The 23,400-nt window shown below is 34.5% G+C and overlaps 2 protein-coding genes across 2 annotated transcripts; one reads left to right on the forward strand and one right to left on the reverse strand.

Annotated features, from left to right (window-relative positions):
- The first annotated feature begins 6,229 nt into the window (after positions 1–6,229).
- LOC108476137 (F-box only protein 6-like) lies at positions 6,230–10,138 on the forward strand. Its single transcript, XM_017778246.2, has 2 exons — positions 6,230–6,651; positions 8,805–10,138. Exons 1-2 carry the CDS (start codon positions 6,509–6,511, stop codon positions 10,060–10,062), a joined length of 1,401 nt encoding a protein of 466 aa, XP_017633735.1. The 5' UTR covers positions 6,230–6,508; the 3' UTR covers positions 10,063–10,138.
- Positions 10,139–10,513: 375 nt separating this feature from the next.
- LOC108476138 (uncharacterized) lies at positions 10,514–12,172 on the reverse strand. Its single transcript, XM_017778247.2, has 3 exons — positions 11,824–12,172; positions 11,038–11,194; positions 10,514–10,799 (listed from the first exon to the last, which is right to left on the reverse strand). The coding sequence occupies exons 1-3, from the start codon at positions 11,824–11,826 to the stop codon at positions 10,753–10,755; spliced, it is 207 nt and encodes a 68-aa protein (XP_017633736.1). The 5' UTR covers positions 11,827–12,172; the 3' UTR covers positions 10,514–10,752.
- Between the last annotated feature and the right edge of the window lie 11,228 nt (positions 12,173–23,400).

The raw sequence follows: 23,400 nt of genomic DNA on the forward strand, positions 1-23,400 counted from the left end.
CTGATGCACACATTTTATACCCTTTATATTCCCTTGAGGTCATTTGGTTCGACAAGAATGGCCCATTGCTTAAAAGAAACTTAAGGCCCATCTATTTGGATCCTGGTTAAAATGAAACACCGGAGTAACTTATATCTTTACTAGGATAATTATTGTAAATCCTAAATGATAAGAATGTATAGACTTTAAATCTTTTAGGACTCTCATCTTGTAGATAAGCACAAATCTCAGTCATTGATGTAATTCAATCTGTGTCGTCAGATTTTTGGGAGTTTAATTATAAATAGAGCCATCCCTCTTCATTTGTAGTGGCTTCATTCTTAAGTTAAAGAATATATTTGAGAGCATTTACTCAAACACTTGATGTGCATTGCTTTCTTGTGGCTTTTTAGTTCTTTCGTTGCTCATTCGCTTTTGAGTTTGCTTCCACTTTATTTCGGTGCCTTAGAGAATTTCCAGAGAATTCTCATCTTTCGGAAGTTAGACTGAATTAGGCTGATTTGAAACAAAGAAATCACCTAGGCCACGCGATTTGCCAAACGTAAGTTCTAGCCCTGTGGCATGTGCATGTGGAAACCATATATTTAAAATATGGATGTGTGTTTAAAAATAACATACAATAAATAATGAAACATATGGTTCGAACTAATTAATCATAATAACATATGAAATATGTACGATATTGAAATAAAAAATTAGATTAAATCATGTTAAAATTTATTTTTAAAATTTATTTAAGAATTATTATTGGTGTAGTGGTAAAGAATTTGTTTATAAATCCATTAAACACATGTTCAATTACTAGACAATTTAAATTTGATTCTTTTATTTAAAAACTATATGAAAGTTTGAAAAGACAAAAAAAACCCATCAAAATAATAATAGTAGTCATTTAATAAAAGGTCATATTAGTCATTACGTAATTGGGTTGGTATCCGTTTACCTTTAACACCAATTCAATTAGCAATTTTATTAATAGTATAAATACACAAATTTGACGAGAGAACATTTTATATTAAAACTTATTTAAAAATTGTTTAGAAATTATTAATGATGTAGTGATAAAGAATTTATTTATAAATCTATTAAGCAAAATCAATTCTTAGACATAATAATTTAACTTCTTCTATTGAAAAATTATATAATAATATAAAAGACAAAAAAATCAAAATAATAGTAATTATTTAACAAAAGTCTATATTTATCATTTTTAACTGAATTTATATTCCTGATATCAATTAAGTGAAAAATTTATTAATAATATATAAAAAATTATATTACCAACTAAGAATAATGAGATAGGAGTAACGAATAAATTGTATGAGCATTCCTATAAAATACGGGAATTAGCCCAACCAATCAAAAACGATGAATAATTAAATCTTAAGCTTTCACGCACTCAATATAAAAGATGGTATATTTGAGTTATGAACTTACAAGATGAATTATTTTCTTTTCTAAAGTTCACCATTATCCTTCATTCGACTTAAAGCATTAAAAACTATCTCGAAATATAAGCTTTGATGACCCATACTTTATGCTTTTTTCTGAATGCGCTCTTTAATCCATTTCTGTAAACACACATTAACTTAACGCTGATGGTAAAACTGTAAATTGATGAAGGGAAGACGAAGGGCATACATATCATCATGGAGTCGGTATAACAAAATCATCATAAAAATTAAAATGAAAGGAAAAAGTGGGTGGGGACAGAAAATCATGCCGTGTACGTGTATCGAAGAACCCCTGTTGGGTTAAAAATTCGATAAATCACGTTAGTAATTCTCTAATTATTAGAAAATATTTTAATTATTTAATTATAAAAATTATTAAATAATCATTTTTCATTCCAATTATTTAAAATTTCCTCATTTGGTTACCAATCATTAAATTTAATAATAAAAATAATTCGATAGCTTTTAAATTGGTAGAATAATAATTTTAATTCTCAACATTTATACATTATGTTAATTTAAATTTGATTCTAAAAATCAACCTCAACGTTTACATGGTATAATTTAATTTTTTAATTTTTCTTTTATTTGTGACATTAAGTTTAATTTTAAAATAATGAAAAAGATAAAAATTTATTATATTAGATTTTAGGTGTTTTCATTTCGATATATTTTCAATCAAATTTAGTTGATATACTTATTTTATCTTTTTAGGTGAAAGGTCACAAAGAAAAATAAAATTGTAAAAAAAATCAAATTACACAATGTGTAAACATTGGGCTAAATTAGCCTAATATGCCAATTTTTTGAATTAGGCTTTTAAGCAATTTTTTTTAAAAATTTAAAAAAAAGGCCAGTTTTGGAGAGAGAAACGGAAAGTGCGTCGTGCTTTCCATTTCTCTCTCCTAAGGTTAAGATTTTTAATATTTTTAGGTCTAAGGTTTTAATATTATTAGGGTTTAGGGTTTTTAAATATTTTTTATAGTTTTTTTGTTTAGGGTTTTTTAAAAAGGTTCATGGTTTTCAACTGAAATTGAGGAATTTCAAAGGTAGTTTTGAGGAGTCGAGGATGTGATAACGCACCTCATAACACATGCATTTCATGTGTCGTGGCGGGATAGGACCATCACCTCAAAAACTCAGTTTGGGGAAATTATATTTCGAGGTGATTGTGTTTGATAAGATCTAGGGTCAAAGTCCAAGTGGAGGTCCCGATCGACAGCAGTGATACGGTCACAAGTTCGAGTATAACTGGAGGTTGGTTGACAATCGTTATGCAGTCACAAGTTCAAGCTTTTTGGATACCCCGTAAATGATACCTTATATATATCATACATAAGATTGGGGTCATAATCATAGGGAAGAATGAAGGGATTTTTAGTGTAATCAACGTAAATTTTTTCTCTATTTCCACACAGCCAGTATATTTAACTTTTCATTCTTATCCGAAGGCTTATACCAATGTGGAACAAGAGGACTCTTAGGGAGAAAGCAAATGTTTCGATGAAAGTAGAGGTTAAACTCGGGTCGGCGTGACAATGGTTGTAGTTATTAATGTGTTGTTTAATAACGAAAACCAATGTCAGTTTGAAAGGAGCATCACTTTTACTCAACCGAAACAGCCGCTCCCCACCTAAAAGTCCTCCTACATCCAGAACAGTGTTGGCCTTCGGATAAGAAGGAAGGTTAAATGTATCGGTTGTCTAGAAATGGAGAAAAAAATTATGCCAATTAGAGTGGGAAGGCCCACAATATTTCCCTATTATTATGCCCTTAAACATCCGTATGTTATTTACAGGCAACATTTTTAGGTATCTGAAAAGTTTGAACTCATGGTCGCGTAACTAGCGTTAACTAACTCTCCAATTATACCTCGATCCATGATTGTATAACAGTCGTCCATGGGGACCTCCATGTATACTACCACTCGTGACCGTACAAAGTAAAATCACCCTGAAACTTAACTTCTTTAGTATAAGCTTTAGAGGTAATGGTCCTATCTCGGCATGATATATGAAATATGTACGGCTCGGAGCGATATCGTATCACCTACGACTCAATAATACCTTGAACATTAACCAAAAAATTTTAACGACATAAATTTTTAACATTGAGAAATGTTTTGTATAATAATGATGGGTAGGCTGTGGGAGAAGATTTTTAAGGGATGATGAAGTATGGAGTGGAAGGCCCCTTCTGATGATGATGCTGAGGCAATTTTTGTTACCTCCTCTACGAAGTTGCCTACTGCTTGCCTCCACCAATAGTAGATAAGGCTTGCCGACGAGCCTGAACCACGACAAGTACTCCAAATAGATTGTCGTGTTTGCTGAGAAAAATGGTTCGCGGATAGGTAAGAAATCAATCATACGATCCCAAGCCTCAGTATACTTATTATGCACCTCTCGCCAATCCTCGTCACTCTTCTCACACATGTCCACCTTGTGAGCTCCTTTAAGTCTTGCGGCGATTGCGAAAGTTTTTGCCTCTACCCAAACTGTCGCATCACCTGGTTCGGTTCTTGCATTTTCATTGTCACGAATGCTATCAATTGCACCTTCGCATCCCACATCCCTCGATTGTCCAACACTCCTTCGGGATGCAAGATATGGTGTCGGTGTCAATGTCAGTGTATGGCATCCATTCAAACTGAAATGAGCAATTGTAAATTTCATTATATATGAATTTTTATTTTACAAATCATTGCATGATTAATATAGGTTCGAAAGAATAAGTAATAAACTTCGACTTCTGAGTGTTGATTTAACAGTAGTCTAATGTCTTTCAACTCTTGGGGTAGTCCCACATAACTCGACTCATGGGTCCACCTGTAAAAGCAATATGTTAGTTCAAAATACGATAAATAAAAACATTTACCGTACAAACTACGTATTTATTAATAAATGATTTTTACCTTGTCACTAACGGAAACATGTGCGGGTCGTTCACTCGGGGACATAAAAATGGTAGCCACTACCAAGCTTACAATTGCAGCAGGAGCAAGCAACCACCGATGGACATCTTATTTTGTTCTGTGGCGTAACATAGATATCGATATAATATAACCAACACGATTGATCCTTAACTCAGTTTTTCTCATTCTTTGAAGTCTACTGGGTGTAGTTGCCACTTTATGTGTACCAAATTTCAAGATTTATCGGGCATTAAAATGCCCCCAATTAACTAAAGGATGAATGCTTGGGTGTATTGTTCTTTGGCAACCTCGGTCGCATCCACGGGAGACTTATCAAAATTTTTTGCCAACTAATTCATTGATATCCAACCACTATCAAACTTGTTCGGGACCTTTCCTAATAATGCCACGCAGAGATCCTCTTTACTTGGAATGATCAATGCTCCAGTGACGATCGACCCATCCACCGGCAGACTAAGTTGTAACGCCAAATCCTCCAATGTGATTGTACACTCGCTGCGTGGAAAATGGAAAGCATGTGTCTTTGGCTTCCATCTTTCCACCAATGCGCTAATGAGTCTAGGATCAAGTTTGATGTCTCCGAGCATACGAGACACATGCAAAAATCCCGCCTCTTGTAAGCAACCACAAATGGCGGGGATTGGAGGCTTTGCCAAATTATGTACGAATGCCTCCAAAACACGATTGTTTGCCTATTTATAAAAACAAAAAATATTTTAGTTTATAGAAAAATGTTTTAAATTTAACTTAATCAAAAATAAAAAAAATTAAATTTTTGTCTTACCATTATTGCTTGAGCGGTGAAAATGTGCTTGTCATCCAAACGAATTAGAGAGGTTGTCATTCGTGAAAACTTAATTTGAACAAATCAAATTCAAAATAATTAAAAATATATATTTTAAAACGAGAATATCGAAAATTTTTGAACAAAAACTTAAGAAAATTGAGAGAGTTAGGAGATTAGAAAAATTGAGAGGATAGGATGTGAGTGAAAAAAATTATTTTGAAGGTATTTTCATGTAAATTTTTTTTGATTGTTACCCTTTTAAAATTTTTTACTATTGCAATGGCAACGATTATATGAACGTTGAAGGAAAGTACGCCCAACTGGATGCGCTTTCCGTTTCTCTTTCAAAAAATGACCTATTTCCCTAAATTTAAAAAAAAACGGTTTAAAAGCCTAATTAAAAAAATTGCATATTTGTCTAATTTGGCCTAAATATTGAAGGTTAATTTAATTTTTTTAGAATAAATATTAAATTGATCTAATATATAAATTTTGTGGGGTAAAGTTACTATTATACCAATTTTAAAAGTTGCTATGTGATATTTTGTGAGCCATTTAAGTGTTGGTAAGAAAAAAATTAAGTAATTAATAACTATTTTGTAACTTTTCATAATTGAATGGAAAAAAATATTTCTAATTAAGTGAGTATAATTAGATGAGAGAAAAGTAATTAAATTATTATAAATAAAATTAATAAAACTTATATCATGAATGATTAAGCACCAACATTTATTTGTACTCAAAAGACCAACATTTATAAATATAATTATAACTTATAAAACTTAAATTATAAGTCTAGAATTTTTATTAAATAACAAGTACTTTTATTTAATTGGTACAAATATATAATGATTATAAAATTCTTAGTTATGATTGCAAGCAGGAGTGAGGTAAAGTTGGATAGATGTGGTTTTAGTTGAATTCAAAATAAGTTTATTAATTATAAAATCTTAAATACTATTGTAATCCATTTTAAATTTCCTATTATGAATTTTATTTCTAATTTAACTTTTTGTTTTCTGAATTAAAAATACAACCTAAAGTGGAAAAGAAGGTAAGATAAGATGGTAGAGTAAAAAAGAAAAGAAACGAAAAAAAAAGGGGGATGATTACAATGACAAAAAAGCGTGCGGGTGAGAATAATTGCAAGCAATTATGGGTTAATGGGCCAAAGCGGGTATTAGATGACTCGCTTAACTCACAACAGAATGAAAGCTAGTTTGATAATAAAGTAGCATTTTCAATGGCATCAAAAAGGCATTGAGAGAAGAATTCAAAGGACAAAAGAAAATTTCATTTTTAGTTGTGGTTGTGAAGGGGTTATTGGTGGGCATGGAAGGGCTGGCCATGCTCGGGCAGCTAATCGGTCAGATTCAAGATCTTTTGCAGCTTCACGGCTCTCCTCCTCCGCCTCCTCCTCCGTCTCATTTTCGCCTTCTTCAACCGCATCTTCACCCCGACGACCACCACCGCAGGTCTTTCTTCAGAATTAGATAGATCTCTTCAATTCCTTCTTTCTCTCTTACCTCGCATTCTCGCTTTCCTTTCAAATGTTTTTCCCCCTTCTCTGCTTCCATCATTTTTTGCTTCTGTTTTATTTTGATAAAAACAATGTGATTTAGTCGTAGGTTATCTTTTATTCCTATAATTTTTCCAATGGTATTTTCTTTCTTGCATTACTTGTTGAGATTTTTTAGTACTTGGTTCTTATGCCACTGCTTTTTTTTTTTCTGTCAAATTTTCTTTTTTTTTTCAAGGGCTTCGGCATGTTAATGCCATTAGAATTTTTCTGGGTATTCGTTTCTACCTATTTTTTACTCTCTTTTTTTTTTTTTCCAAAAAGAATGAGTTTTAGTGTATACCATTTTTCAGTTTTTTCCTTGTATTCCAATCATGTAGATTCTTTTTTTTTTCTTCTACTTTTTGCTTTGCTTTTTCTTTTCCCCTTTTGCAGTTTTCAGGTTTTTTTTGTTCCCTCTTCTTTGTTAGGGGCTGATTACATTATGTCATGGTTAACTTTGAACTTGTTGACCGCTGTGTTTTTTGGTAAAATGATACTTGAATGTTTCTTCTTGGTTGTGTTAACATGTGATTATAGTTTCACTGTGTATATGGAATCTCAAACCTCGCTTAAACCAATGATTCTTGCTTATTATATGCCATAGACTAATCAGCTCTTTTTTAATTTTCTTTTTCCTTGCTACATATGAAGAAAAAAGAGAAAGCTAATCTACTCGTAATTCAACTAATCCGGAGCCAGGGGGTTTTAAGCAACACATAGTTGTTGGTCTTTATTTGTTTCGAGGTCTCCTTTAAAACTTCGGGTTTAACTAATGAATGTTGAGTGGGCTGCTACTTTGGTTCGTTCATAATGCTCGGTTTGTCCATATGTCACAGTAGTCGTCTCTCTCTCTGAATATTCCTTCAATACCCATGCCTTATGCAAAGCCATTCTTCGCAATGTAACCAAGCACATAGTGGAAAATTTCTTTTAACTGTGAATGTAGGCGTCTATTTTCCATGTAGTTCAGTTATTATTGATGGAGGCGGTTTGTGAAGTTAGACGATTCCAAGGTTCATATATCATCTTTTATAAGTTAATCCTGAAGCACCGATGTATATGGGCATCTTGTGTCAATTCTAAAGTTCATTTTGAGGTTCTTTTCTAATGAAAAAGGTTTGGTGGTCAAGATGTATCTTGCCAAGGTGCATTTTGAGTTTCATTTCTAATGAACATGTTAGGTAAAACCATAAGGAAAATTGTAATATACATTTTTTATGAAGATGTTGAGATGAATTTATCTTGTTTGGAGACATGATTTATGTCATGTCCAGAGCATGCACAGCTTTGGCATGGTAGTTTTGCTTGGGCTTAGCCTTATTTTGATCGATAAATGGCCATAAAGATGTCAACCAGCAAAAGCCTGCAGATAAGGCCTTGACTTAAATAAGGTTTGATGATTGAAGTTCAAAGGTGATGTGAATGTTGAAGTCCGAATGGACTGCTAGTTACTTGCACAATCGCCTACTAAATTTGGTTATAATCTCTAGCTTTTGTCTCTTGCAATGAGGCACTCTCCTTTCCTTCCCTCTCTAGCTGGCTTGAGCCTCGACTCCACTACTGGAGAGGAGTCTTCTGTCCCTTGTGCTATACAGGTTAACTGTGGAACATGTTGCTTCACAGACACAAGGCTTCTTTACTACCTTTTATATTATGATGTTCTGAGAAGTTTCTATCAGTTTGTATTCATTTTTCACCCCAAGAAGTTCTCTAGGATTCTTTGGTTCTCTTATCAATGTACCCATTGTGGGGTGCATGGGTATTTTTTGATGTGTAAACTTATATAAGAGGGAAGATTGGTAATTGAGTACATTGCTGCATCTATTGATTTTGATCAATAAGATGGTGAGGAAAGTTGTTAAATTCTCTCTTCGGGCCTGCACAAATTGAACAGATCTTATAACTCGAAATATTTACCATATTACTTGTGATGGGATGAATGGTGGAATTCCTATTGCTTTAAACATGTTTGAGCTTAATGATCTTAAATTTATTGTAGCTGGTAATTATTTAGCATATTTCAAATAGACAGTAGGAACGGGATTACTTATGTTAGCTTCCGTGCAGGTGGTGTTTGCACAATGTAGATTATACTTCTACAGACCATTACTACAGTCTTGTAATGGCTGCTGGGAAATCTGGAAGTTGTAAGATGTTGGAACCTTTTGAGCCTCCAGGTCCTCCACCAAGCAAGAAATCACGAAAGGGGCGGACCCAAGAGAAATTACATGGAAGTACTGCTATACCTGAGGCTGAGGTTATGGAACAAGATATTTGGAAAGAATTCCCTGAAGACCTTCTTGAAGCCATCATTGCAAGACTTCCCATAGCCTCATTCTTCCGCTTTCGCTCTGTTTGCCGTAAATGGAATTCCTTGTTGGAGTTGCAAAGTTTCTCTCAGCATTGTGCTGAAATCCCGCAAGGCAATACCTGGTTCTATGCTTTTACTCATGACAATGTGAACTCCGGAACCATGTATTATGACCCTTCCATGAGGAAATGGCACCATCCTGCATATAGGCCAACAAAAATGATTGCTTTGCCAGTTGCATCTGCAGGTGGTCTAGTTTGCTTTCTTGATATTGGTCATAGGAAAATCTATGTCTGCAACCCTTTGACTCGGTCATTTAAAGAGTTGCCAACTGGGTCAGTTAAAGTGTGGTCGCGAATTACTGTAGGAATGACTCTGAATGGAAACTCAACCACTGGAGGCTACAAGGTCATGTGGGTGGGACGTGACGGAGAGTATGAAGTTTATGACTCAGTGAAGAATTCATGGAGTCGGCCAGGACGCATGCCCTCAAACATTAAGGTGCCACTATCACTTAACTTTCTGTCTCAAGCTGTTTCTGTTGATAACACACTTTGCTTCATGCGGTCGGACCCTGAAGGGATTGTGTCCTACAACATGGATACCGGGGTATGCAAACAATTTATTATTCCAGCCCCATTACATCTGAGTGACCACTCGCTTGCAGAGTGGAAGGGCAGGATCATGCTCGTTGGATTGCTGACCAAAAATGCTGCCACTTGTGTCTGTATATGGGAGCTGCAGAAGATGACGCTCTTGTGGAAGGAGGTTGACAGAATGCCAAACGTATGGTGCTTAGAGTTTTACGGGAAGCACGTTCGAATGACTTGCTCGGGCAACAAAGGTTTGCTCATGTTGCAACTGAGATCGAGACAAATGAACCGATTAGTTACATACAATGTGATGAGCAGGGAGTGGCTTAAGGTTCCTGGATCTGTTGTACCACGGGGTAGAAAGCAACAGCGGGTAGCATGTTGCATTGCTTTTAACCCTTGCTTGACTGCTACTGCTTGATTTCCAACCCTTTATGTTTCAAGGAAACTATTTCCTATTTTAATGTTTCCCGACTATGTTCGGTTGCTGCTAACAAGTCCCACCTAAGGCCGTATTTTCTTTTTGGTTGCATGGAAATTGGAATGGGCTTTTCCTTTATTTTCTTCTTTTTGTTTGGACTTATGGGTGAATAACACGCTTGGTTCTTAATGAGGCGTGTGAAACTACTGCCGTCTTGTTGCATCGAGATCATAGTTACACATAAATTGAGCGTTGCCTCCTCTTTTAAAAGATTCATTACCCTAAACAGGAAATTCTCTACTCAGTGCTAAATTTGATGAATGAGGTTCATATAGAAGCTAAATCTAGCGGGCTTGCACGTGAGAAAGCTCGAAAAATAAAAATCTTTACGCATCATCTGCTGAAGCTGTTGGTATAACCATTCAAATATCGAGTTACTCGGATAACTCAGTTCAACCACTAATATATCGGTATTTAGTCCATCTCATTGCATAAATGAAAAAAGTAGCAGACAAAGCACAATGAACAGACAACTAAAGGGGAGGTCTTATTCAAATTCCAAACATTTCACATCGTAAGCATATATCTCTAGTAAATATAGCATCAGTTTTTCCCTACAAAACTAACAGAAAAGCAAAGCCCAATGCATGACCAGTCTCCTCGCAATTCCTTAACATCAGAAGTGCAGACTTATGCCATACCTCCGCTGGTCGCTGTCCTGATAATCTGGAAGAGAGCTGTTAAGGTGAATGTAAATGAAGTTGATCAGTAAATCATGACAGACAGGACATGCAGAAAATCTTGATTCTAAATTGTAAATATAGATATTTTAATTTAAGCAAACATCCTTGAAGATTACAATGAAATAAACTCAACACCAAGAAAAGCTAAACATATCACACTTTCCAAACGAAGAAACCAGACAAATTATCCATACACATTGAATAAGGAAATATGATGGCAAAGAATCCTTACATGATCCAATGACGACGAATATGAAGAACCCAAGAAGCAGAGGACCGACAGGATAATCCTTCCCCTTCTTTGTGGTTGTCTCAGGCACAGCTCCTCTCTTTGTTATGTTCTTTTGGAACTTCTCCACCTTTCTTTCTGCAAGACGCCTTGATGTTGTCTGCCCAAAGCAGAAAAAGTAAGGGGATAAAGTGTAAATTTTAAAATTGGATAAATAGAAACAAAGCAATTTTTTTTTTCTTTTAGGGAATAAAAGTGTTAGGGTATCCCATGCTCGGCCTGGCCTAATTTGGCGATGGATCTTAACATTTATACAAGATTTATGAGAAATATAAACGACGTTTCGAATGAGTTTTGAACTGTGAAAATAGAATTCGAACTGTTGACCAAAAAATAAAAGACAATTCAGACTATTTGCAAACGACAGGTCAACAGTTCTAAATTAAAACAATAATGAAAAGCAATATAAAGACGAATAAATTATTCAAAAGATTTTCGAACAAATACAAGATCAAATTGTGAGGCATATATCTGCTAAATTTAGATCTATAATAGCTGAAATCTACAAACAATTTTATAAACACGCTAAAATTTAGATCCATAATCTATATTCGGAGAGGACGGAAGACGAACAAGAAGTTTATATTGGATCCACTCAGATACAAGAAGATCAAGAAAAATAATAATCAAATTAATAGGAAAAATAAATATGAAAACTGTGAAGTGAACCAATTATTAGAAAAAAAATACAAATTAACAGTTTCTTAGAAAAAGAAAATAAAAACTTACCATGATGACGGATAGATCAGGTAGCCGGAGAAGATTGAAGAGAGAAAACGCAGGAAAATTTCAGGATCTCGCTAATTCCCTGCGAAGTATTTTCTCTCTCGATCTCTCACTTTCTCGCGAAAATGTCCGGATTTGATAGAGGATGTCAACTATCCATCCGCTTTATATAGTGCTGAAGACGGGAAAATAAATGATAGTTGACGGTCACGCGTAAGTAGCGTCACCGGCTTCGCTCTCATTGGGCGCTTTTGATGGATCTCACTATACCCTTTTTTCTTATTCAAATTTTGATACTCCACTTACTTTCCTTTTATATATTTTTATTGAAAAATTGTGATTATGATCATACCATTCCAAAATTTTATTCCAAATAGCAGTTTATATAGTATATTTTAATTTTTTTATTAAGGTTTAAATATATAATTTGCACTCAAATTTTTTCACTTTTCTCAAATTAGTATTTATGATTTTTTTAGATTAGTACCCTAAATTTTGTTCCGTTAACTAAATTAGTACCTAAATCTAAATTCATTGATGTCATAATCTAAATTTTTTTTTAAAACTATTTCTTTTTTTTTTCTTTAGTTTTCTCAGTGACCTTTCTTCCACCCCAATTTCTTTTTTTTACCCCGTGATCTTTCTTTTTCCCACTATCCTTTTCTATTCTTTTTTCCACTAACACGTTTGCTTTTCAATGGCTGATTTCAATTCCTCTCCTTTACATTCTACTATTGTTGCTGCTGCTTCTTTATTCGAGGTAGAAGATACTGAGAAAATAAAGTTTCTAGACATAGAGGAAACATGTTCAAATTCGGGCTACAAAGATTCAGATTACCCAATAGACTCGAAATGAAAAACTCGTAATTGAAACTTGACTATTAATAAAGTTTTTCGATAGTTGGATTTTTTTTGTTTGTTTCCCGAGAAATTATGAGAAAGAACAAAAAATATATATATATATATATTTTTAACTTTGGTTTCTTTTTAGCTTCTAGATTCTAGGTTTATCTTTTATATTTCAAGTCTTGGGTTCATCTTTTTTTTTTTGATTTTTGCATTCAATTTTTTTCTATTTTTTTCAATTTTTGGGTAGTTAGATTTTTTTATTTCATGGGAAAATACTAGAAAGAAAAAAAAATGGTAGATGTAGACAACTCCATTGGATTTTTATTTTACTTTATAAGTTTCTAAGAATTTAAAGTTTTTATCGAAGAATTCATTTTGTAATTTGTTTGTATGTTATTGTGGCTATTTATGGTGAAGAAGGATACTATGATTTGCACAATGATTTTTAAACAAATTAGGTACTATTTATTTTGATATTATTGTTTGCTTCATGAAATTGTATCTTACATTACCCCTCTTTCTTCTCATTTTTATTATCACTACTTTTCCTTCCACACAATATTTACAAATAAAACATAATTAAGAGGTAAAGAAAAATAAACATGGTGGACATACAACAAGTAGACGAAGTGGAAGGGCCATTACCGATAGTTTCATCTGAGGCGGTTGGATCAAAACGCTAGAGATGTCCAAGCGTTCGGTTAGTGACATTGACAGTGAGCAACCTTACGTTTCTCATGTAAGAAGACCCCCTTCTTTTTCCGAGCAATAGAAACACCACTCCAACAACCTTTTTTTAAATCCCTCACTCGCCTCTCCCTATTTTAAATGTTCCAAAACTCGCATCCTTACCAATCTCACTACTGATTTCAATGCTACCAATGACACCCTTGATGACGCCCCATGAAATGACACTCCACCATGAAACAACCTCGGTCCAATTGGGTTCCCATCACAAGGTTATCTAAGATAGGTGAAAGTGTAGTTTAGCTCAGTTGGTTCAAGCCATGAGTTTTTATGGGTTAGTTTGAACAGGGGAGGGGAAGTTGTAGGGCTTGGTTGATGGTGGCTGAAAAATGGGGAGGAAAATGAAAGGGGATTAAGATATGTGATTTTTGTGATGATTAGATGGTGAGAAAATGAGTGAAAATTTTTGGGGTAAGAGTTTTTGACAAAAGAAAGAAGGGAATGTGAAATCATGAGTTTTTTATAGAGGAAAGGAAGTAGAAATGATGAAGAAAAAGAAAAATAAGAAAAGAAAAGAAAATGGAAAGAAAAAGGGGGAAAATAAAAAAAATAAAACAAAAAGAAAAAGAGGTATAAGAGGACGTCACGTGGCATTGCGCGATTGGCTAGTGTTGCCACGTAAGTAAAAAGTTAATGGCGTTAGACTTAGGTATCAATTTAGCTGACGAAAAAAAATTCGAGTTCCAATTTGGAAAAAAAACCATAAGTACTAATGCTGGAGAAGTGAACAAGTTCGAGCACTAATTTTATATTTAACCATTTTATTAAAAAATAAGTAAACTCGTCTCTTTATGTTAGATGAATGAATGAAATAGCCTCTTTGATTAAATGCTTACTTTGATGTTTTATATTTAAGGCATAATAGTAAATTTAGCCATAAATTTTACATATTTAATTTTATCTCTTTTCTTTTATTGGGAATAACTTGACTGTCCACTTTTCATTAGTGATGTGGCATATTTTTTATGTTCCATATCAATAAATAATTTAAAATTATAAAAAATAGTTAAAAATTATAAATAACTTTTAAAATATAAAAAGAAAAAATAAAGATTTATAAAAAAATTAAAAATGCAAAAGAAGTTAAAAGGTTTTTTATTAAAAAAAGTTCGAAAGGAAAATAAAAAAGAAAGTAAGAGAAGTTTTATAGTAATTTGTTGTTTTTCTTTTAATATTAGTGCAAACTGTTCTAATGCTAGCCTTAGCCCTTATTCTAGCATGTTGTTGGATTTTTAATGGTAATTTATTAATTTATTAATTTATTATGATATGGTGGTACCCCGTATACTTCACATTATTATTACTTTAGTATTGTTTGAAAGGAAAAATAAACAAAGTGAAGAAAGCTTTGTAGTTTATTTATAATCTATGACATAAATTACCTAAAAAGTCCCATTTCCAAGCATATTTACGAAAATGGGTTAATTATACAATTATTTACCGGAAAGGGCCTCTTTTTACAAAACGCACCTATGTGGCCGCGTTTAAGGGGAAAATTGCCAGTAAAGCACGCCCCTGGGGAGCGTTTTTTGCCACGTCAGCAAAATGCTTCCACGTAAGCGCGATTTGCTGACGTGGTAAAAAACGCCCCCCAGGGGCACACTTTGCTCCGTGTTTTTATATGTTAGGGATATTTGCATGTTTAGTCCCTAAAGTTTTTTAGGGTTTTTAAGGTTAGGGTTTTGCCAAAATAAGTTAGGATTTAGTGTTTAGGTTTTTGTTAAAACAAGTTAGGGTTTAGAGTTTTAGTAGATTTTAAAATTAAGATTTAGTGTTATTTTATAAATATTATTCAAATTAGAGTTTAGGGTTTTAAATAAATTAAGTAAATTAGGGTTTTAGGGTTTTAAATAAATTAAATTAGGGTTTAGGTCTTTTAAATAAATTAAGTAGATTAGGGTTTTAGGGTTTTAAATAAATTAAATTAGGGTTTAAGGTTTAAAGTTTAATTTAATTAAATTAGGTTTATTTTTTTTAAAATAACATTGTGTTTATTTTTTTAACAAAATTGACTATTTGTACCCTGAAAAAATAATTTTGAGAAGACGTTTCTGAACAAATAGTGTCAAAAACGTTTCAAGCAGGATGCACTATCAGCAAAAATACAGAAAAAGCTCCCATGTGGACGCTCTTTTTCTACAGTAGTTCCTGAAAAAATAATTTTGAGAAGATGTTTCTGAACAAATAGTGTCCAAAATGCTTCAAGCAGGATGTAATGTTAGCAAAATTTTTGAAAAAAGCTCTCACGTGGACGCTCTTTTTCTACAATAGTTCATGATTGACCTTAGGCTATAAACGAGGCAAATTTCATTCTCAGAATGCATAAGTTACAACAAGTAAAATTAGAGAGGCTAAGCAAAATAGAAATTGAAGATGAATGAACGCATTAGTGCTATTATTTACTATGATGGTGAGGTCCGTGACACCGAGAACAGAGTTGTTTTTTTATCAGAGAACACAGCGCGAATGGTTTTTAACCAGAGTATAGATTTTACAGAATTTCGTAAAAGAATTAGGTACAAAATCTTCAGAACAAAGCTAAGTAGGATTTTTTCAATTAAATATCAATTTTGTGCTTCGATTGATCGTATGACATATGACTCATTTGATATCAAAGGTGTTCGTAACTTTGAGACGATGGTGTAGATCTCGCTAGTGGATCACCCTATCTTAAGTTATATGTTCAATTTTCATTGCCAATTGAAACATTTGTGACTTCAACATCAACTACTGTTCGAGAGGAATACACGACCTGTAGCCGACACTCCGTTAGTGGGAGGCGGAACATGGAAGCGCCCATGTTTGGTGGCAGTATGGAAAACACAACTTTTGTACGACACTTGGTTAGAGGATAGGACAGCACATTGGTGGGTTAATGTTCGATGCTGGAAATATGTATTGGGGAATGACATCAACTTCTAGTAGTTGGCAATCCATATCTGATTGGGGATGTTACGAAACGTCCACAAGAAGGGATGATGTACTCCCTACGACGTTCGCCGGCGAGGGGACCTCGTACATTGTAGATGATGGTGGGTTGGATGATGAGTCTGATATGGATCCACCTCGAGAGCCCGGGCCCGATGGTGCAAAAGTTGCATTATTTTCTGAACCGTAGCTTGTTCCATCCAAACCTGAAGATGTTGAAGGGGGTTTAGATGAAGAAGAAGAAGATCTGTGATTCAAGACGTACTCGTCTCTAGCCTACATGCATAATGTCGATATATCAGCAGATGATGTGTTGGAGTTTCCAGATCTACCACACAGAACGCGTGACCGTATAGGTTCGAATTTGGGTGATTTGGAAGTTGGCAAGGAGTTTTCCAGCAAGGATAGTTTTCTTGATGCTTTGAAACAACATAACATCAATCAGGGGGTTAACTACAATATGGTTAAATCCAAATCCGAGAAGTTCGAGGCCAAAGGTGCAGTGCAAGATGATATATGTTCATGGAAAATCATGGCTTCTTTTAGGAAAAAGACAGGCTTGTGGGAGATAAAAAAGTACAAAGGTCCACATACCTGTGTTGCTGATACAATATAACTAGGTGTTTAGGGTTTTGAATAATAATGTTATTACTTAATGTTGCATTATTTAACGTACTTCGTTGACAGGTGTTTCACAAGATCATCCCAAGATGGATTCAAGCATGATAGCTAGCTTAATACTACTTATGTTGAAGGCGGATCCTAGGACTTTTGTGTCATGCATAATTGCCAATATTCGTAGCTAATGGAGGTACACGCCCTCTTACCGCAAGACTTGGATAGCTAAGCAAAAGGTGTTGGAAAAGATGCACAGTGGGTGGGACACTTCATATAATGAGGTTTGACAGTGGTGTCAGGTGCTGGAGAGGTACATTCCAGATTACATAACAGACCTTGAAATGGTCCTTGCGTACTACAACGACCGATTGCTCCGTGGATGCCAAGTGTTCAAACATCTGTTCTAGAGCTTTAAGCAATGTTAGGACGCATTTGTGTACTACAAGCCATTGGTGCAAATTGACGGTACCATTATGTATGGTAGATATACCCATCGGCTATTGCTAACTGTGGCATAAGATGGTAGTGGGAGAATCCTTCCAATTGCATTTGCAATAACAACGGGGAGTTAGCTGATGACCGGCAGGGTACGTAATATTCAATTTATTCTGAAAGGAATATTGGTATGTAATTTTCACTATCAACTTATATTGACAGGGTACGAGATCAATAAGGACCGTTTTCATGAGATGTTAGGGAATTGGCGTTAAGTTAACGATCAAGGCGTAGACTATCTCTGTAACATACCTTTCAAACAGTGGACACAAGCATATGAAGGTGGCCTAAGATATGTTTATATGATCAAAAACCTGGCTGAATGCATAAATTCTGTTCTAAAAAGAACGCGCCATTTTCTGATAACCTCGATTGTGCGAGAGACATATTTTCATTTGGTGGCACTATTTTCAAAGCGAGCAGCAAGTTATAAAGGCCAAATGTAGGGAGACCATGTATGGCTACAGAAGGTATTGCAAGAAATTAAAAAGACGAAGGTGCGGGCTAACACGATGCACACTGTGTGTCACGATCGCGATAACCTATGGTTTTGTGTGAAGGAGTTTGAAAAATCGAGCCAATGTATTACCAACGGGCAATATTGTGTACACTTGAAAAATAGGACTTGCAACTGTAGGACGTTTGATTCATTTCATTATCTATGCGCTCATGCAATCGCAGCTTGTCAGAATCTCCGTTTGGATCCCATGAGATATGTCGACAAAGTGTACAAAATAGAATACATGTACAATGTGTGGAGACACGTATTCCCATCGGTCCCAGATGAGCGTAAGTGGCCGTCTGTATCACTTGCTCCATTTAAGTTGTTACCGGATAAAAAATTGCGTCGCAAACCAAAAGGTCGACATTGCTCGAGTAGAATACGTAATAATAAGGATATTCGAAAAAGAACGAACCAATAGAAGTTGTGTGGATTGTGTAGGAACCCAGATCATACAATTCGATCATGTCCAAATAGAAATAGTTGATAACTGCTATTATGAAACAATGTTGCATTATTTCTATTCCGCATTATTCAAAAGAACTTATATATTAAAAAAACTTTTTTTTATTAAATGAAACAATATAGAAACAACTTCTACAAATATATTAAAAAAATCAATGTATATGCCGGTCGAAATCAGTGCCACATGGGGGTGGACGATGATTACGCGCTGGATTCCTCCTTGGTTGCTCCGACGGGGGTTGTGGTTGCTCCAGTTGTGGGTGTTGGGAGGATGTCCCACCTTGGTAGAATAAAGAATGTGGAGGTGTTTGCATCACCCACGGCAGAGCTGTTTGAATCCCATAAGGTGATAAGAAATGATAATGAAATGAGCTTGCCGACGGTGCCTCATGCGATCCTTGCAGCGACGATGACTTATATATCATCGGTTATGTCGGAGTCATTAGGAAAGGAGATGCACCAGGCCATACATTCCAACCTGCCATAGGTCTGGGAAAAGAAAACATATAAGGGTTAGGATACGCACCTGACATAATTTGAAGGGGCTGTGATATGGGTGTCGTCGATTGAGGCATTGGGCCTGGTGATTGTGTGGGGGCTGTTGATGGGCCCATTGATTGTGTGGGCACTATTGATGGGCTTGTGCCGTAATCCCTTCTCCTTGGATTTAAAGGGCCCTGTCATTCCCTTTCCATACGGATTTGCTAATGCCTCTACTCTTCCAACAGCAAATATGGCTTGCCATGGATCCTAAACAATGACATGTAATCTGGGGTGCACGCTAACTCTGGGACGATGATTGGTTCGCGATCAGGTATATGATCATACCGATTTTCCAAAATTTTGATATATTCTGACCAAAATATCAGCCAATTTGTATTCGTTTGCTGTAAGTCGATTCTGTGCTGCTCATCGAGCACCTCAGCTTCCTCAAGAATTGATTGTCAAAATCCAAATTGTCACAACACTCTATTCGTCTGGTGTATCTCGACAGTAGCATAGTTGACCAATGGGACCTTAACATGCCAAATGTTTGGATTTTGAAAGAATTCTTCCCGAATTACAACCTGCATTGCCGGATCCTCATATGGTGACGAGTTTCAACAACCACCTCAGATGTACGAGGTTTCGTGACAAGTTCGACATTAGATGACCTCCAATCATCCCAAGGATATATGCTTGAGCACATTGTATTCTTTCTACTTCAGTTGAATCATTTCCCGACTCCAGGAATGTGTCTCGTAACCAGCCCATTCTCGATCTGACCTCCATAAATATTATCCGGAATCGCACCTAAAAGATTGTAGTACATGACTCCCCAATTAGCAGATTGAACGGACCCGGTGAGTGCGGCCCCATCCACTGGTAATCCTAATTGTAACTGGACGTCCTCTAATGTGATAGTACACTCTCCGCATGGAAGATGGAATGTGTGCGTCTCTGGTCTCCACCTCTCTATTAACGCGCTAATAAGTTTCGAGTCCAACTTGCACCCTTGGCCTATAGTGGCTGCGTTTCAAAAACCCGCTTCACTCAAGTAATTTTCTATCAACAGTGATGGCGGACCAAATATATTAAGAATATAACATTGTAATACCCGATCTACTGATTGTTATAAAAATTATAAAATAAAAATTAATTAAAATTACATAAATGAAAAATATTAAATAATATTCAAAATTTAAAATAAATGAAAAAATATTAAATAATATTTAAATTTTAAAATAAACCGTTACCATTTTCATTTGTTCAACAGAGATATGTTTATGATCGAGACGAATTAATTCACTGGCCATTGCTAACACGATAAAATATTTTTGAAATTCTAAAAAAATAATACTAATTTAGAAAAAAGTTAAAGTAAATAACTGTAACAGCCTGATTTAGACCCTAATCGGAATAGTGGTTTCGGGACCACGAATCTGAGTTGGAAAAATATTTAAAAATTATTTTCTGTGTTTATTTCGTTTGAATTTATATTTTTGAAATTTTCGTGATTTAATTTTGTTGCTTGAGTGTCTGATTAAATAAACGGACTTAAACGCGTAAATTAAAAACTTGATAGTTAAAAACATAAGGGCCAAATTCTTAATGGCTTTGTAAGTTGAAGCATTTATGTTGCAATTTGACTAAATGGTTATAGCATGGACGGTAATGGCCATGAATTATAAAGGTTTTATATATTATTATAAAGGTTAATTTAGTAAAACATGTATATATGTAATTATATAACATAAAAATTAAAATAAGCTTTCATAATTCTTGGTTAGTGCCGAAACTAAAAGAAAAAGAAAGCTTAGGTTGTGGTTTTAAGTTCGGCAACTTGAAGTTCAAATTAAGGTGTGAGTTTAACTCGGTTTTTGATAATTTTTACGTTTTTGAGATCGTTGCTTCAAATACTATCCGACCCAGGCTAGAATTTCTGATTTTGATGAATGTTTTGAGTTATGCTATTGATGAATATTTGTGTTTTGTGATGTTTGATGATGAAATATTAAAGATATGTTTTAGATTAACATGTTTTGTATTGGAGTTTTTGATGATTTTGAGTAATTAGGACTAAATTGTAAAAATAATAAATTGAGGGACTAAAATGTAAAATAAATGAAATATGTGGACTAGTATAAGTATAAGGAATATTCGGCCTAACTATATTATTGTGAGATTGTGCATATTTTGTGTTTTATGCAATAGGAACTAAATTGTGAAAAATGTGAAATATCAGGGGTAAAAGTGTAATTTTTCCATTTGTGTGTTTTTGGATGAATTTGGTTGAAATTTTGATTTAATAAGTTTAATTTATATTAATTTAGATCAAGAAAATAAAAAATCAGATTTAGATCGGGGAAAAAATAAAGTTGTCGACTAGCCAATTCGTACCGATTTTTCATCGTCCGAGGTAAGTCTATAAGCAGATAGATATTGTTAATTCTAATTATGTATGAGTTAATATGCTGATTTGGTATTTATAGATTTATAGTAGAGTTAGCTGAATATGATTAAGCATGGAAATAATGTATTTGAGCTAGTTTGACTGAGTTATAACATCTGAAAGTCTATATGAACTATATGGCATATTTGGAATTTTCGATATATAAATTATTTATGAGACAACTTTATAATAGTGATATTCGGGCTTTGAGCCTAGCAAGCCTTGTGCTGGTAAATTAAATTGGGCTTTATGCCTAGCAGGCTTATTGCCGGTGTATAAAATCAAACCTTGAGTTTAGCAGGCTTTGTGCCGGTGTAAAATACAGGCTTATATCTAGCAGGCTTTATGCCGGTGATTACTTATAAGTTTATGCCTAAAAGACTTCATGCTGATGTGGTATTTGAATACGTTAAATGAGCTAAATGGCCAGGTATGAATTAACTTGTTACCTACTTAAAATAAGGTAAGTAAGTAACTTGATTATTTGTTACAAATCATGTGTGATGCAAATGAAGTATATATCTGATTATGGTATGTGTATTCAGTCTTATGATCGAATGATATGAATATTATGGATTTGGTCTTTGAATATGTGTATACAAGACCATGTATATTTGGCCATAAGGATAGTTCATGTACGTAATGTTATATTATGATTTTTGAGCTTATGTGTATGAGTGTATGTACATTTAGTTATTTATTGACATCTTGATTCTAAAGGTTGGATGATAATTAATTATTTTGATCATATGAGCATTCAGCCAAGGAGGAATTGTTCTATGAAATTATATGTTATATATGTATGGGATTAAAAGCTTGAAATTAAATGTGATTACAAATGTATAAGTTGAATTATTTGATTGAAATGATTTAGTATTGAGATGATATTATACATTAATTGTTTAATTTTCTTAAGGCTTACTAAGCTAAGTTAGCTTACTCTGTGTATTTTCGTTTACTCTGTTTTATAGATTTTGGATTTAAGTTACAAGCTCAGGGACCGTCAGCAAAGTTCATTACACTATCCACTGCTTCGGTATTTGTAACACCCCGAACCCGAGACCATCGCCGGTGTCGGACACGAGGGGTTAACAAACCAAGTTCACTTGTTTTGCCCACCAATTTGACATTTCCAGTCAGGCTGGAAAACTACGTCACCGTCGCCTTAAAAATCATATCTCGAGTTTCAAAACTCGGAAACTAGTTTCGTAAATTTTCCATGAATTTAGACTCATGTATCCATCCATGGATTTATTTCTAGAATTTTTGGTCAGGTCAATTGGTACAGTTTATTAGTTAAAGTCACCCATGTTACAGGGATTGACTGCTCTGACCTTCGCGCGTTACAACTTGAATATCTCACTGTACAAAACTTTAATACTGGTTCCGTTTGTTTCTAATGAAACTATACTCAAAATGGAATCTGTACATATAAGGCATGACTCCTAATTCTTTCTGGATAATTTATAGCAAATTTTTAAAGTTGTGACAGGGGACCCAGAAACCGTTCTGGCCCTGTCTCACAATAGCTTTAATATCTCTTAACATGTAACTCCTATGACCATTTCGTTTCTTCCATATGAAAATAGACTCATCAAGGTTCATTTACATAGCTTATTCACTATTTAATACCATTCCTACAAATTTTGGTGATTTTTCACATTCACGTCACTGCAGCTGGCAGCATCTGTTTTTAAGGTAGGTCTTACCTATTTGGTAGTCTCCATGAACCAACTAGTCTTGCCATACATAGGTTCATATATGATCATTTTAACCATGCCAATGGCTGATCATGTGACCAACATTCCCATTTCCAATCCATGGTCACATCATGACACCAAATATATACATATACAAACCGCAAATAGTCTAAGTCGATACTTCACTTTTACGAGCCATTTTCGCATGGCCGTACACAAATACATCACAACATATTTAACCAACAAGGGTAGTCCTATACATGCCATTTCAAAGTTCAACCAAAATTTATACCAAAATAGAGACGTTGATAGTGTGGATGACTTCGACTTTATTGATCCCGAAT

Source organism: Gossypium arboreum, chromosome 3 (assembly GCF_025698485.1).
Source record: "Gossypium arboreum isolate Shixiya-1 chromosome 3, ASM2569848v2, whole genome shotgun sequence".
In the NCBI taxonomy this organism is placed as follows: Eukaryota; Viridiplantae; Streptophyta; class Magnoliopsida; order Malvales; family Malvaceae; genus Gossypium; species Gossypium arboreum.

What these genes read in the sequence shown, in the direction of transcription:
- LOC108476137 (XM_017778246.2), top strand. Translation starts at nt 6,509, where the DNA reads ATGGAAGGGCTGGCCATGCTCGGGCAGCTAATCGGTCAGATTCAAGAT. An exon ending in CCCGACGACCACCACCGCAG is followed by an intron (nt 6,652 to 8,804) that starts GTCTTTCTTCAG and finishes GCTTCCGTGCAG; the next exon opens with GTGGTGTTTGCACAATGTAG.
- LOC108476138 (XM_017778247.2), bottom strand. An exon ending in ATTCGTCGTCATTGGATCAT is followed by an intron (nt 10,800 to 11,037) that starts GTAAGGATTCTT and finishes TCACCTTAACAG; the next exon opens with CTCTCTTCCAGATTATCAGG.